We start from the raw sequence: 16,766 nt of genomic DNA on the forward strand, positions 1-16,766 counted from the left end.
AGAATGTAATGAAGTGTGATGATGTTAAGGGAGATGGTCATGATTCTCTGATTGCCATATTCGTCCCAAACTGGCAAAACGAAAGTGCCAAACAATATGTTGACGAGAAATCTAGGAATATACTGCAACTCCCTACGTATTGCTCCTGTCGGTAATGCGAAAGAGAATTAGGCTACTGTTAATGTTTGCAGCAGTCTTCAAAACCCATAGAACCAATATAGCCTTCAAGCCGATAGCGAATAAAAAAAAAAAAAAAAGTCTGTGACAGAGGAGAAAGACAAATACTATAGTTCAGGACTATATGAATTAAAATGTAACAACTCCGACTGTAAATATACTGGAAATACTGTAATAAATTTTAGTATCACGTACGTAGACCATATAGGCCACTGAAGAGTGAATGGAGCCACTCCACATATACGGAAGATCTAATAAAATAAAATCATCACCACACTGGAATAAAAACAGACGTGCCAGACTTACGCCATAGCAACAAAGGAAAGAGAATGCTTACTTTCCGAGCTGAGTACTTCATACAGAAGACCATAAACGAAAATTAAACTATGTTAAATAACAAAAAAGCAAAGCAGGAGGACAATATTCGCACTAATTGATAACTTACGATAGAAATAGAATTTAAAATGTCTACTTAAAAAAATAAAAATGAAAGAAAATAAAATATGTTTGAAACACACACACACACACACACACACACACACACACACACACACACACACACACACACACAGTGTCCCCACAACCCACTCTTCCAGCACGCCCACCCGAGCACCTCGCTCCACTCTCAAACTCTGCAGCTCCCATCATGCCTCAGTCAAACACAGAGAAAGTGAGCGCGATCATGTACAGTACGCATCAGGAAATGTTATCTGTAGTGAATTTTATAAATGTGATCTACTATCAATTAGAAAATTGTACTGAGTGTATATGTTGCCTACAGAATAACTCATGGATACGTGGAAAAAATAGGAAAATGAAACAGCGATAAATCACAACCGTATATTTGCAAATATTCGTTGTCAGATAATTTAAATGTGCTTCTAAGAAACCCTACAGATCTCCTAATAAAATATATAAAATTCATAATTTTTACTTAGAAACAAAATAAACATTCATTGGAAAAGGGTGAAATTTTATTACAGATATAATAAACATAATTCAAGATTAAATGACAGCACGCACAGAGGCATTAAACAATCGTTTTCTCCTTGCTCCGCATGTGAAGAAACGGGAAGAAGCCATTTATTAAATGGCATTATAGGAAACGGGCCTGGCATGCACTTCAGAGTGTATGGACGTGGCCGTATCCGAACGTCAGCAGCAGACGTGCTTACCGATGAGCTGCAGGGTCTCGTTGACGTTGATGGTGGCGCCGTACTCTTCGGTGAGCCGGAGCGACTCGTCGCCCGCGCCGTACAGCATGTGCGGCAGGGCGTTGAGCAGGCACGAGCCCACCACCAGGTACATGCCCAGCGTGATCCAGCGCGGCCGGTGCCCGCTGCCCCCGTAGTACGTCACCACCCCCGACACCAGCACAGTGCCGAGGTCGCCCGCGACGAAGATGATACCTGCCACGACAACATGGCGTCTCCATTACTCTCAACAACGTATACAAATGTCGTACATCTACATGAACGGACTGAAAAAAAAAATGAAATGGCTCTAAGCACTATGGGACTTAACATCTGACGTCTCAGTCCCCTATACTTAGAACTACTTAAACCTAACTAACCTAAGGACATCACGCACATCCATGCCCGAGGCAGGATTCGAACCTGCGATCGTAGCAGCAGCGCGGTTCCGGACTAAAGCGCCTAGAACCGCTCGGCCACAGCGGCCGGCGAGCAGCCTGAGAGAGAGTATCAGTCTGCAGCTGTTTGCTGATGATGCCTTAGCGTATGGGAAAGTGTCGTTGTTGAATGACTGTAGGAGGGTGAAGTATGACTGAGAATTTCTGTCTCGCATAATGAATGACAGCGTGCACAAAATATGGGGAAAATGTAAGTTCATGTAGGTGAATAGCAAAAGTAGTCCCATAATTTTTGATGGCCGGTGTTGCCGAGCGGTTCTAGGCGCTTCAGTCTCGAGCCGCGCGACCGCTACGGTCGCAGGTTCGAATCCTTCCACGGGCATGGATGGGTGTGGTGTCCTTAGGTCAGTTAGTTTTAAGTAGTTCTAAGTTCTAGGGGACTGATGACCTCAGATGTTAAGTCCCATAGTGCTCGGAGCCGTTTGGACCATTTCAACCAATAATTTTCGAATACAGTATTAGTTGCGTGCTCATTGCCAGAGTCAATCGATTAAATATTTAGGCGTAACGTATAAGTAGGCTGTTTAGGTTCTTATATTGGTAACGCCACCACTACGTAGCGCTCTGTATGAAAGTCACTGGCTGTGCTGTGTGCAGTCTGTGGCTGGGTAGCATTGTTGGAATTTGCTATTGCAGTGTTGGGCAGTTGTCTGTTAACAGCGCGTAGCGTTGCGCAGTTGGAGGTGAGCCGCCAGCAGTGGTGGATGTGCGGAGAGAGATGGGGGAGTTAGTGCCTTCAGTAGTTTGAATCTTTTATTTTAGCTGGCATTAGTGGCGCTCGCTGTATTGCAGTAGTTCGAGTAACGAAGATTTTTGTGAGGTGAATGATTTGTGAAAGGTATAGGTTAATGTTAGTCAGGGCCATTCTTTTGTAGGGATTACTGAAAGTCAGTTTGCGTTGCGCTAAAAATATTGTGTTTCGGTTTAGTGTTGATCAGAATAGGTAAAGAGCGAAATGTCTGAGTACGTTCACTTCTGCTCAGCTGTTTGAAAATCAAATAACGTAAGAGGTTTATCTCTAAGGGGACGTTTCAAACGTTACAAAAGCGAAATGAAATGGAACGAGCACGTAAGATTAGTTGCATGGAAGGCGAATGGCCGACTTTGGTTTATTCTGAAAATTCTAGGAAAGTTTAGACCTGAGACCGCCTATAGAACACTCGTATGAGTAAACATTTAATTATAAGAAAGTGTAGTTCATTTATAAAGGATGATACTTGCCCGACCTATTCTTAAATACTGTCCGAGTGTTTGGGTTCTCCACCAGGTCGGACGAAAGCAAGGCATCGAAGCAATTCAGACACGTGATCCTAGGTTTACATTTATTTGATCAAGACGCGAGTGTTGCGGTACTGATCTTTGAACTCAACTGAGAATCCCCGAGGGACGAAGACATTTTGTTCGCAAAACACTGTTCAAGAAGTTTAGAGAACCGACATTTTTGATAGTCTGCAGAACGATTCCACTGCTACTAACATACATCTCGCGTAAGACAAGATAACAGAAATCAGGGCTCGTACAAAAGTATAAAGACGTCGTCTTTGTCGGTCTGTTTGCGAGTGGAACAAGGAAGGGAAAGACAAACAGTGATACAGGGTACTCACAATTTTGCACAAAGCATAATTTAATCATAACTGACCTACTTTAAGAATCATGAAATAAGGATGTGTGTGAGGAAGAGATCTGGGGATATTAGAAGTTTCCAGATCAGTTATAATGGTGAAAACCAGATTTTAAACTGTAATCATTTACAGCGGCAGATGTGGACATTGGTCATGATAATTTATTGGTTATGAACTCTAGATCAAAACTGAAAAAAATGGAGCGAAGTAGGAAATTAAGGAGATGGAACCTGGATCAATCGAATGAACCAATGGTTATTGAGAGATTGAAAACAGCATCAGGCAACGATTGACTGAAATAGGTGAAAAAAACAGTAGAAGCAGAACCGATAGCTTTGCAAAATCAAATAATGAAGGCAGCTGAGGATAAAATAGATAAAAAACAAGGCCTAGTGGGAATCATTGGATACCATAGGAGATACTGAATTTAATTGATGAAAGGAGAAAATTTAAACATGCAGCAAATGAAGCAAGTGAAATGGAATACAGACGTCTAGAAAATAAAAATGTAAAATAGACGGCAGGAATGACAAAAAGCAAATGCATATCTATAGAACCACATATATAACTAGGGCAAGAATTAAAGAATCAAAGATACCTTTGGAGAAAAAAGAGAGCAGCTGCACTAATATCAAGAGATCAAGTGGAAAACCAGTAAAAAGCAAAAAAAGGGAAAGCTGGAAGGTGGAGGTAATCTAGAAAGGAGTTGCGAAAGCAATGTTATAGACAGGGAAGAGGAAGCAGATGAAGACGCGGTGGTAGATACGATACTGGAAGAAGAATTTGGAAAACCACTGACAGACCTAGGACAAAACAAGCCCTTGGAGTAGACGACATTCTCTCAAAACTACTGACATCCTTGGGGCAGCCAAGCAATATAAAACTTTTGCAGTTGATGTGCAATATGCGTGAGACAGGGGAATACTCCTAGACTTCAAGAAGAATGTAACCCTTTCAGTTCTATAGAAATAAGACCCTGACTGGTGTGAATATCAACGAACTATCAGTTTAATAAGTCATGGCTGCGAAGTACTGAAACTAATTATTTAGAAAAGAATGGAAAATCTTGTAGAAACAGACCTCAGGGTTCCGGAGAAATATAAGACCAATCTAGGCAATACTGAAATTATGAATTACTTAGGAGTTAGGTCAAAGAAAAGCAAACCTACGTTTATAGAGTTTGTAAACTTAGAGAAAGCTTTTGACAGTGTTGAATGGAAGACACTCTTTGAAATTCTGAAGGTAGCAGTGGTAAAATAAAAAGAGCGAAAAAATTTATACAACCTGTACAGAGCCCAGATGACAGTTGTAAAAGTCTAAATTCGTTAAAGGTAAGTCGTTGTTAAGAAGGGAGTGAGACTGGGGTGTAGCTTACCCCTGATTTTATTCAGTCTGTGCGTCGAGCAAGCAGTAAAGGAAACCAAGGAAAAGTGATGAGTAGGAATTAAAGGTCAGGGAAAAGAAATAAAATCTTTGTCAGAGTCAGCAAAGGACCTAGAAGAACATTTAAACGGAATGGACAGTGTTTTGAAATGAAGATACTAGATGAACGTCAACAAAAGCAAAACAAGTGTATTAGAATGTAGTTGAATGAAATCGGGCGATGAATTAGATTAGGAAATGAGGTACTAGAAGTAATAGAAGAGTTTTGCTGTTTTGGATATAAAATAACTGATAATGACCGAAGTAGAGAGGATATAAAACGTGAATTTTAACTTTTTGTGTACTCTGAAATTATTAGTGAGCCATTAAATTTTGCAATATGATGCACAGAGTAACTTGTAGTGAAAGTGTAATCGAATTGCGAAGAAGCGTGAGACTGAAAGTTTTGAAAAATTAGAAGGAGAAAGTTAACCTCTTTTAGAGTGACGATCTTCGAGCAATATAACAAAATAGTTTCATTTTATTGCTCGTACGTAAATTTCATCTCAGTGGTCATCCAAAACTAGTCAGAGAACAGTGCGCCTACGCGACTTTACGCCCAGCTATAGAATCTGTGAGGCTTACTCATTAACAGTTTCAGATTAGAGGCAAGTGGGACACAGGAAAGTGGACACAGGAATTTTATGGCGTAATAAATCTGACATTCTCATCGCAGATATTAACTGAAATTTAAGAAGATAACAGTTTAATGATATCTATTTCGTTGTTATGCAGCATAAGTGTTAAGTAGTTTTGTCGTCGATCGAATTTTAACGACGCGATGTGTCACTTTTGTAGTGACGACTACGATTTATCAGAAATTTAAAAGAGAGCAGCTTCTCAACTAAGCATACTAAATGAACCTCCTGTATATAAGCATAAATATGAATCCCTTTTCCATGAGGAGAGACATAAATTAATTACGAAGAAATTTTCATGTGAGGTGTGGTCCCAGGGATTAATACGGTCATTAATATCAACGAATGAAGACATTTGAAGAAAGAGAACAACATTTTACCACATCAGAATACAACGCCCGGGCTCTCTGGGTTATTGAAGACAGTTATATCAAATGAAAGAGAACGTAGTCAGTGGAGGACGTCATCGCTGCCAGCATCGGGACGGGATACCTCAGCTTGTCACCAAGGTGCCAGAACTCCAAAGTAAAAGAACCGGAGATAATCAAATAACGCTACCTCTTCGTGGCGACTAACGTCTACAAGACGTCGCTAAAAGAGAAGAGTACTGTAGAATATTGACTGACTGGCCGATGTGGGAAGGCCGAGTTCGCCGAAAAGTCTGTAGAGGGCGAGAAACCTCTCGCTTCCTCAGTAATCGTAAATTTGTCCAGGTGCTGTTTAGCTGCCCACGTACGGCGTCGGCAGGGCAGCATCTACGAGTACGTCGGTGCGGGAAGCAGGCGACTTCGAGGCATCGCCAGCAGTCGTGGGCAGCGGGCGCCTACGAGGCAACACCTACGGTCTTCGGCATCCGACAGAGAGCAACCGTCGGCAGTCCACCTGACTGCGGCGACTCGGAGGCAGCAGGGTGGCGGTCATTGGCATCGTGAAACCAACTCACCGCAGTAGTAAAATATAACGGTGAGTCGTTTTCAAACCGGCAGCGACTTTTATTACTGAAGTGCAAAGAGCTGTTTCTTGTAATCTTGACTGTTATGGGTATTAGTAATTCGCGTTGATAGACAAGAATGATATTTGTCTTATTTGTTGTTAGCGCATGGTGCAGTATATTAATTAAAAATGGAATCAGGTAGAATCCAGATGTTCAAAGAATTAAGAGAATAACTTGAAAAGGATCGAAGAGAAATGCGAAAAGAAAATAAGACATTTGAAAAGCGAACTCTCTCAGCAAACTTCCAATAATAATAGAGATTTAAAAATGCAGATCTCTGAGCTAATATCTTTTCAGATATCTGAACAAATATCTAATGGTTCTCAGGCTCTTTCCAAGCAATTATCTAATCAGATTTCAGAGCATATGCCTGATAAGATCTCTGAGATAACATTTAATAGTAATAATGCTGTTATTGAGAAAGTAACTACTAAGAGCTCAGAGCAAACATCTAATGGTAATTTAGTTTTGAAGTTAGAGATTTCTGAGAAGATATTCGAGGTTGGTGCTCAACTCCACTTCCACGGTAATGAATCTCGAGCTGACAAAGCGCAGCTGCGTAATGACATAAAGAAATCAAAGTAGAATCTTCCCAGTTTAAGATTAAACCTTATCAATGGTCTCGGAAAATATAAAGACAATCTACGTACTGGAACAAATGCAAATATAACTAGATGAGAAGCCATGAAATACATTAACAGAGTAAAACTCACTTTTGGTAAGAAGCGAGAAAAAGGTTTGTCTAATTGGAAGAAAGAATCCCGGGTAGAAAGCGGTAGCCATTGATTTTGTAGTTTTCTAAGATTCAAACAGGAGGTTGTAGTACACTTGATAATTTACATAAGGGTGGTTAAGTACATTAGGAGTGTCTCACGAAACTGGACAAAGAGAAGGAAGAATGTGAAGTGTAGAGATATCCGGTTAGATCTCGAATGTAATCTCAAAGAGTTCATACTCTGAGTGAACATGGAGATTACAGGATCCAGAGCCGTTTGGTGCATTTCTTCTTCCTTCTCTCTTATTTTCTAACGTCTTTACAGATGTCCTAACGTCTTATCCTTTCTTCTTGTAACTGTTATGCATATGTTCCTTTTCTCGCCGCTTCTGCAGCGAACCTCATGCTTCTTATCTTATCACTCCGCCTAATTTTCAACATTCATCTGTAGCAGCACATCCCAAATGCTTCGATACTCTTTTCTCTCTCTGTGTGTGTGTGTGTGTGTGCGCGCGCGCGCGTGTGTGTGAATTCCTAAGGGAACAAACTGCTGAGCTCATCTGTCCCTAGACCTAACTTAAACTAACTTATACGCAAGGGAGGACTCGAACCTCCGGCGGGAGGGGCCGCGCAATCCATGACATGGCGCCTCTAACCGCGTGGCCACTCCGCGCAGTTCGATTCTCTCCTATTCCGGTTTTGCCATTGTCCATGTTTCACTACCATTCAATTATGTGCTCTCAACGTACATTCTCAGAAATTTATTCCTCATCTATATTTGATACTAGCAGATTTCTCTTGGCCAGGAATGGCTTCTTCGCCAGTGCTAGTCTGGTTTTTATATCTTCCTTGCCCCGTCTGTCACGGGTTCTTTTGCTGTCTAGGTAGCATAATTCCTTAGCTTCATCCGCTTCTTTATCCCCAAATCTGATGTTAAGTTTCTCGCTGTTCTCATTTTTGCTACTTCCCATTACTTTCGTCTTTCTTAGATTTATTCTCAATCTGTATTCTGTAGTCATTGGACTGTTGACTCCATTCAAAAGAGTTTGTAATTCTACTTCACTTTCACAAAGGATAGCAATGCCATCAATTAATCTTATCATTGATATCCTTTAACCTCTAATTTTAGTCTCTCTCTTGAACCTTTCTTTTATTTCCGTATGACTTCTTCGATGTATGCTCTGAGCAATAGGAGCCAAAGACTACATTTCTGTTTTACATCCTTTTTAATCCGTGACCTTCGTTCTTGGTCTCCCACTCTTACCCTTCCCACTTGTTTCTTGTACGTATTGTACATTACCCGCCTTTCCCCCACTTTTTCTCAGAATTTCGAACATATTGCATAATATGACCCTGTCGAACGCTTTTCCAAGTCCACAAATGCTATGAATGTCTTGATTTTCCTTCAGTCATCCGCAACATGAGAACTGCCTCTCTGGTGCACACTTCCTAACACGAAACTGATGGTCGTCTAATAGCTCCTCAATTTTTTCCACTCTTCTGTATATGGTTGTTTTTCCATACTCCACCATACTCCACTGATATCCTCTAATATCCTATATCTACTATCTGTAGTTTCTTCGACTATCCGTCTCTTTATAGGTAAACTAAGGGCAAAGAAAAGACCAGTATGCAGGAAATAAAGCCCGTGTAAAAGTAATGCCATACTGAATAGTAACCAAACAATATTATTGAGGAATAGATCACTACATAATGCCCAAATATAAGTACGTTTGTACTCAATTACGACAAAATAATACACCCATCAAAAAAAAGGTTTGCATCACCGCGGTTCCCAGAACTTCAGAAGTTAGACGTTGACTATGTATATTGCATCACAGACACAGTACCTTTGACTGTTCAGAGATGTCACTAAACCAGCACGTAGACGTAAACAACCATGCATGAGCAGCGCTCTTTACACAAAGGGGGGAGAGGGAGGGTCTGACAGCCGATCAGTTCCAGTCATTCCACCAGGAAGGAGGTACACGGTTCGTGTTGTATGTAGTTCAACCATGCCTAGCTGGTCAATACCGCTGTTCGATCGCGTCCGCATTGCTACTTTGTGCCATGAAGGGCTCTCAACAAGGCAAGTGTCCAGGCGTCTCGGAGTGAACCAAAGCGATGTTGTTCGGACACGGAGGAGATACAGAAAGACAGGAACTGTCGACGACATGCCTCGCTCAGACCACCCAAAGGCTACTACTGCAGTGGATGACCGCTACCTACAGATTATGGCTCGGAGGAACCATGACAGCAACGTCACCATGTTGAATAACGCTTTTCGTGCAGCGACAGGAAGTCATGTTACTCAAACTGCGCGCGGTAGGCTGCATGATGAACAACTTCACTCCCGACGTCCATGGCGAGGTCCATCTTTGCAACCACGACACCATGCAGCGTGCAGATGGGCCCAACAACATGCCGAATGGACCGCTCAGGTTTGGGGTCACGTTTTCTCTACCGATGAGTGTCGCATATGCCTTCAACCAGACAATCGTCGGAGACGTGTATGGAGGCAAGCCGGTCAGGCAGAACGCTTTAGACACACTGTTCAGCGAGTGCACCAATGTGGAAGTTAGCTGCTGTTTTGGGGCGGCATTATGTGAGGCCGACGTATGCCGCTGGTGGTCATGGAAGGCGCCGTGACGGCTGTACAATACGTGAATGCCATCCTCCGACCGATAGTTCAACCATATCGGCAGCTTACTGACAAGGCATTCGTCTTCATGGACTACAATTCACGCCCCCATCGTACACATCTTGTGAATGACTTCCTTCAGAATGACGACATCGCTCGACTAGAGTGGCCAGCGTGTTCTCCTGACATGAACCCTATCGAACATACCTGTACAGATTGAAAAGGTGTGTTTATGGGCGACGTGACCCACCAACCACTCTGAGGGATCTATGTGGAATCCCCGTGACCAATAGTGCCTTGATGAACTTGTGGATACTATGCCATGACGAATAAAGGCATGCATCAGTGCAAGAGGCCGTGCTACTGGGTATTAGAGTTACCGGTGTGTACAGCAATCTGGAACACCACCATCTGAAGGTCCTAATGTATGGTAGTACAACATGCAATGTGTGGTTTTCATGAGCAATAAAAAGAGCAGAAATGATGTTATTGTTGATCTCTGTCCAATTTTCTGTACAGGTTTCGGAACTCTCGGAACCGATGTGATGCAAAACGTTTTTGATGTATATATTACCGAGATGGAACTTAAATAAAAAAGTAGTGTTCAGCAGAGACTTAGACAGATATAACGAAATAGCTATAGATCCTTTGTTCCACGTAAGAGATAAAGTTATATTACAGACTCATGCTAGAAGTTCCAAGCTCCATAAAGAAGTAGGAAAGTTTTCTCATTTATTTCAAGGAGCTTGGGAAGTGATAAGATTTCCACACCCAAAGGCCTTTCTTGTATATGGTCCTGTGAGTCAGTCTATTAAAGTACTACGCTATACATCACACGTGCGGAAGTATTTTGAGGCAGAATTTATAAGATACCAAGTTACGAAACAATGTAAAGAAAATAAAAAAAACCCAACAGCGTAGTAAAGGTAATTCCTTTTGTAATTTTGTAGGTTCTTTACTGACCAGTAGTCAATATAGGAAACATTTAATTTTTTAAAAGGTATTGTTGGTGTAAGAAGAGAAAATAGTGGCCAACACCACCAGTGGGGGACGGAAGTATGTAGTAGAAGCAATGTAAAGTACACGAGGTTTACATTAGAGTAATTAAGCCTTACACAGAGGAGTGAAAGCTAGTAACGACCATGAAATTACCTTTTTTCTGCCAGTCCGTGCAGAAACCGGTGTTAAGCCTTTTACACAAATGTCCTTATTGCTAGGATCTTTCTTATTTCCATCATTGTACACAACTATATAGCAGGCTAAGTAGCTGCTTCCAACTCGCTAACCGAAGTAGGGTTGGAGAATGCCACAAAATTCTGTCGCAAAGACAGGAAATTGAGAAAAAAGAATGACTGAATTCTAAGAATTTTTGCCGGGCTTGATTAATGATTATAATTAGTCACCCTGTAAGAAAGTGAAGAGAAAATTAACACTCTGTCTTCAGGCCACAAGTGGTCCATCGGGACCATCCGACCGCCGTGTCATTCTCAATTGACGATGTGGATAGGAAGGGGGTGTGGTCAGCACACCGCTCTCCCAGTCGTTATGATGGTTTTCTGTGTCCGGAGCCGCTATTATTCGGTCGAGTAGCTCCTCAATTGGCATCACGAGGTTGCGTGCACCCCGAAAAATGGCAACAGCGCATGGCGGCCTGGATGGTCACCCATCCAAGTTCCGGCCAGGTCCGACAGTGCTGAACTTCGGTGATCTCAGGGGAACCGGTGTATCCACTGTGGAAAGGCCGTTCCCGAAAAGAAAATTGTGCCTATGGTTAATAATAAGCGAGGTGAAAGTCAGGTAAAATAAGAATAATTCCAATATGTGTATTAAAGTGTTCAAGAAGAGGCGAGAATGTTAGTTGGAAGTTGCCAAGTGCTCATATTCTCAAATACTGGAATGGGAAATTTGCGTGTCGAGTGTTACTCTGCCTCAAGACACAAACACGATTTCCAACTTTAATACTTGACTTGTTGCGTTAAACGTTTAACGTAACATTATTCCTCTTAATGAGTAGATTATGACAGCATTTAAAACGTCTAGATTTGGTCACTCATGTCAGAAAATTTGAAAAAAAAAAAAAGAATTGTTGCCCCTGAAAGCTGCTAGAGAGGCAATCTGAAACTGTGATTTAGTGACCGCGTGACCGTTTTAGCCGTTTAGTAACATAGGTTCTTCAAATCCTCAGAAAATTTGTTGGTAGCGTTCACGTTGATCCCGTGTGATTGGAAATACTTTCCTCTTTATATCCACCAGTATGAAGTGAAAGCTTCATTCTGTAAGTAACCCGTAAACTATTTTCGTATATTCGTGCTGTCTGGAGTTCCACTGTGCTGGAGACCCTCAGAGTAGTTTAGAAGAAAGGAGGCATAGAGGAAAGTCGGGCAGTACAGGATTCGTAGACTTTCTAAATACTGTTTTGGAACATTCTTGCCGCTAAACAATAGTATCACATGTTACTTCACATAATTATAAAACTCTATGTCATAAGAATATAACTGATCTTTTAATACCTTTTTTCACCCATAGCGCTTGGGGCGTTTAAGTTTTTGGAGGACTGCATCGGACATGAAAACTGTAATGTTTAAATAACCATTTTGTTGCAAAAAAGTTTTAATTCTATTCCATCCTACGATCGCATCGAGGAAACCGAAAACCTTCTGTTTGGCGAACAAGTGCCAGGCATTTAAATGTGATCTGCACAGTATCAATGTAGATGTAGATACGCAGGAAGGTGGACTGCAGCGGATCACCGCAGGGGTGTCGTCAGTGAGAGGGTGTTATGCGCTATAAACTTGTCCATCAGCTGACCCAGTCTGTCAAAGAACCTGACAACTTGTTCCTTAATGAAACCTGCTGCTCGCTGCAAACTGGAGCGTTCAGCTGTTATCAGCCTTAATTCTTACTGTCTTTTAATAAGCGCATAGCAATAGTCTTACACCATTTCCATTTCGTACAACCGAAGTTTCACGGATTCCTGTTGGTACTCATTTGGGTGACTTCACACTTTTCATTATTTCGATTCAATTGCTATTTTTCGCACCAGGCAGATATCTTAACAGAATCGTTTTGCAATTTGTTTTTATAATTTGATGACTTTGTAAGAAATTAAATGACAGCATCATCTGCTAAAAATTTAAGAGTGCTTCTCAGATAGTCTGCTAAATCGTTTATGTAGATAAGGAACAATACACGGCGTATAATACTTCTTTGGGAACGCCAGAAATTACTTCAGTTTTATTCCATGACTGTCCGTCAGTTACTACGAACCGTGAGTTTTTTAACAGGAAATCACGTATGTAGTCTCACATCTGAGACGACAGCCCAAAGGCACGTAATTTTATTAGAAGTCGCTTGTGAGGTACTGTGTCAAAAGCCTTCCGGAAATCTAAAAATATGGTATCAACTTAACATCCTCTGTCAATAGCACTCGTTACTTCGTGAGAATAAAGAGCTACTTGTGTTTCACAAGAACGACATTTTCTGAATCCAGGTGGGATGTTAGTCGAAAATCGCTTTCTTCGACATAATTCACAATGTTCGAATACAATATATGATCGAAATTCATACTGATAATCGACGTTAGTGATGTGGGTATCTAATTCAGCAGATTACTCCTATTTTCTTTCTTGACTTGTGCAACTTTCCAGTCTTTAGGTATGGGTCTTTCAACATGCGTATCACCAAAACTGGCAAAGTTTTACAGAAGTTCGAAATATAGCGCGTACTTCAATGAGACATGCTTTTAATAATATCCACAACGAAACTCTGTTTCGAAATCTGGCAGAAAACCCGAAGAGATTCTGCTCATACATAAAGCACACCAGTGGCAAGACGCAATCAATACCTTCACTGCGCGATAACAACGGTGACGTCACTGATGACAGTGCCACTAAAACAGAGTTATCAGACACGGCTTTCCGAAACTCCTTGACAAAAGAAGACAAAGTAAATATTCTGGAATTCCAGTCAAGAACAACTGCCAAGATGAGAAACATAGAAGTAGATATCCTCGGTGTAGCAAAACAGCTTAAAACACTTAATAAAGGCAAGGCCTCCAGTCCAGATTGTATACGAGTCAGGTTCGTCTCAGAGTATGCTGACAAAATAGCTCCATATATAGCACTTATATAATACCGCTCTCTCACAGAAAGATCCGTACCTAAGGACTGTAAAATTGGTCAAGTCACACCAATACCGAAAAAGGGAAGTGGGAGTAATCCGCTGAATTACAGGCCCATATCGCTGACGTCGATTTGCAGTATGATTGTGGAATATATACTGTATTCGAACATTATGAAGAACCTCGAAGAAAACGATTTATTGACACATAGTCAGCACGGATTCAGAAAATATCGTTCTTGCGAAACGCAACTAGCTCTTTATACTCACGAAGTAATGAGTGCTATTGACTGGGGATGACAAATTGATTCCATATTTTTAGATTTCCAGAAGGCTTTCGATATAGTTCCTCACAAGCGTCTTCCAACCAAATTGCTTGCCTACGGAATATCGCCCCAGTTGTGCGACTGGATTCGTGGTTACCTATCAGAAAGGTCACAGTTCGTAGTAATAGACTGAAAGTCATCGAGTAAAACAGAAGTAATATCAGGCGTTCCCCAAGGAAGTGTTATAGGCCCTCTATTGTTCCTGATCTATATTAACGACATAGGAGACAATCTGAATAGCCGTCTTAGATTGTTTGCAGATGATGCTGTCATTTACCGTCTTGTAAATTCATCCGATGACCAAAACGAATTGCGAAATGATATAGATAAGATATCTGTATGTTGCGAAAAGTGGCAATTGACCCTGAATAAAGAAAAGTGTGAAGTTATTCACATGAGAACTAAAAGAAATCCGCTAAATTTCGATTACACGGTAGGTCACACAAATCTGAAGGCTGTAAAATGGCTCCGAGCACTATGGGACTAAACTTCTGAGGTCACCAGTCCCCTAGAACTTAGAACTACTTAAACCTAACTAACCTAAGGACATCACACACATCCATGCCCGAGGCAGGATTCGAACCTGCGACCGTAGCGGTCGCGCGGTTCCAGACTGTAGCGCCTAGAACCGCTCGGCCACCCCGGCCGGCGAAGGCTGTAAATTCAACTAAATACTTAGGGATTACAATTACAAATAACCTAAGTTGGAATGGTCACGTAGATAATGTTGTGGGTAGAGCAAACCAAAGACTGCGATTCATTGGCAGAACACTTAGAAGGTTCAACAGATCTACTAAAGAGACTGCTTATACCACGCTTGTGCGCCCTATTCTGGAGTTTTACTGTGCGGTGTGTGATTCGAATCAGGTAAGACTGATGGATGATATCGAAAAAGTACAAAGAAGAGCAGCTCGTTTTGTATTATCTCGAAATAGGGGAGGTAGTGAAATTTAAGTGCTCGTTTTTGCCGCGCACCGTTAGAGAGTGGAACGTTAGAGAGACAGCTTGAAGGTGGTTCATTGAACCCTCTGCCAGGCACTTTATTGTGAATAGCAGAGTAAACACTTAGATGGAGATGTGGATGTAGATCGGTTGTATATGATTGTATCAGCACACCCTGTGATATCTGACTGATATACAAGCAGGACCGGAGGATGTGCCTTTATTAAGTTATTTAAGCTGCTTTGTTACACCGAGAACATCTACTTCTAAATTATTGATTTTGGCAGTTATTCTTGTTTAGAATTTTGGAATATTTACTTCGCCTTGTTTGGTAAAAAAAATGTAAATACCGTGTGACTATGGCTTCCCGTCAGGTAGAGCGTTCGCCGGGTGCAAGTCTTTCGATTTTACGCCGCTTCAGCGACTTGCTCGTCGATGGGGGTGAAATGATTCTTTGATGAAGGAATTTTAGAAAACCGCATTTATTATCATTGCTTTCGTGTCACTGTTGTCGGTAACATCATCATTGTTATCGCGCAGCGAAGGTATTTATTGTGCCTTTCCGCCGGTGTACTTTACATAACCAGGAACTCTTTGGATTTTGTACCAGATTTCGAGCTTTGTAAGTAACTTAATAACGCGTTAGAACGTGCGAAGAAACTGAGAACACTCATATGTATGCCTCTGTACTTGAACGAGAGACCTATTGCAACACAACGGTCCTCGTCTACTTACCTATGTTGCGACTGGGTATCTTGAACCGCTTCTCCAGGGTGGTGATGGTGCCGTTGTAGTAGGCAAACGTGGCAGACAGGATGCACCCCACGATGCCGTTGAGGAAGACGAAGGCCTTCTTGTTGGCGAACTTCTGCAGGAAGGCGGACCGCAGTGGACCGTAGCCGCACGTTGTGTCGTCGGTGAGGGGGTGGTCACGGTAGAGCTGTTCCTCCTCCTCGGCCGTCATTTCGGCCGGCCGTTTCTTGGTGGCTCCATTCGGCTCTGCCATTCTCCTGACAGGGAAAGCTGCAACCAGTGGGAGAGGCCTTTAACGGAATGCTGCTGCTTGTGCCACAATGAAATGGGTGATCACAGGCAGCGGACGTCCATGGTCTCGCTGAGGACCGGTGTAGGCGTGGTTCCCAAGTGGAGCAGCAGAGAGCCCGAGGTACTTTGACACCGTTCTTATACCGCGTTGTCGGTTGTCGACGCACGGTAGGAGATAACGGGGCACTGATCTCCTCTGCGTGTGGTGCCAACAAATCCTGCGAGATACTGCATCTTCCCGTGAAAGGCGTTGATGTCACAGGAGCTAACACAGTAGTAACCTTGAAGCTTATTCCAAATGACGAAATAGGGCACAAAAGTGGAGATCTTACATGTGGAATGACTCATCGACCCATTCAAACTATTCTGTATAGCTTTTGGAAACTAGTAATTGAAAGAGGAAGCGTATTCGACAATCAAGATGGGATTCTCAACTTACTTCCAAGCAGCAGGATAAAGCTGTCGCCGGCCGCTG

At 42.0% G+C, this 16,766-nt stretch overlaps 1 protein-coding gene across 1 annotated transcript in view; it reads right to left on the reverse strand.

Moving 5' to 3' along the window:
* LOC126089978 (solute carrier organic anion transporter family member 74D-like) overlaps window positions 1-16,390 on the reverse strand; it is a 111,708-nt gene extending 95,318 nt beyond the window's left edge. Inside the window, exons 1-2 of the mRNA XM_049906951.1 lie at window positions 15,983-16,390; window positions 1,353-1,586 (exon numbers count right to left, since the gene is read on the reverse strand). Of these exons, the coding sequence (XP_049762908.1) occupies window positions 1,353-1,586; window positions 15,983-16,253 (505 nt within the window). The 5' untranslated portion in view covers window positions 16,254-16,390. The remainder of the gene's footprint in view (window positions 1-1,352; window positions 1,587-15,982) is intronic.
* Between the last annotated feature and the right edge of the window lie 376 nt (window positions 16,391-16,766).

This window comes from Schistocerca cancellata, chromosome 1, assembly GCF_023864275.1.
Source record: "Schistocerca cancellata isolate TAMUIC-IGC-003103 chromosome 1, iqSchCanc2.1, whole genome shotgun sequence".
Classification (NCBI taxonomy): domain Eukaryota; kingdom Metazoa; phylum Arthropoda; class Insecta; order Orthoptera; family Acrididae; genus Schistocerca; species Schistocerca cancellata.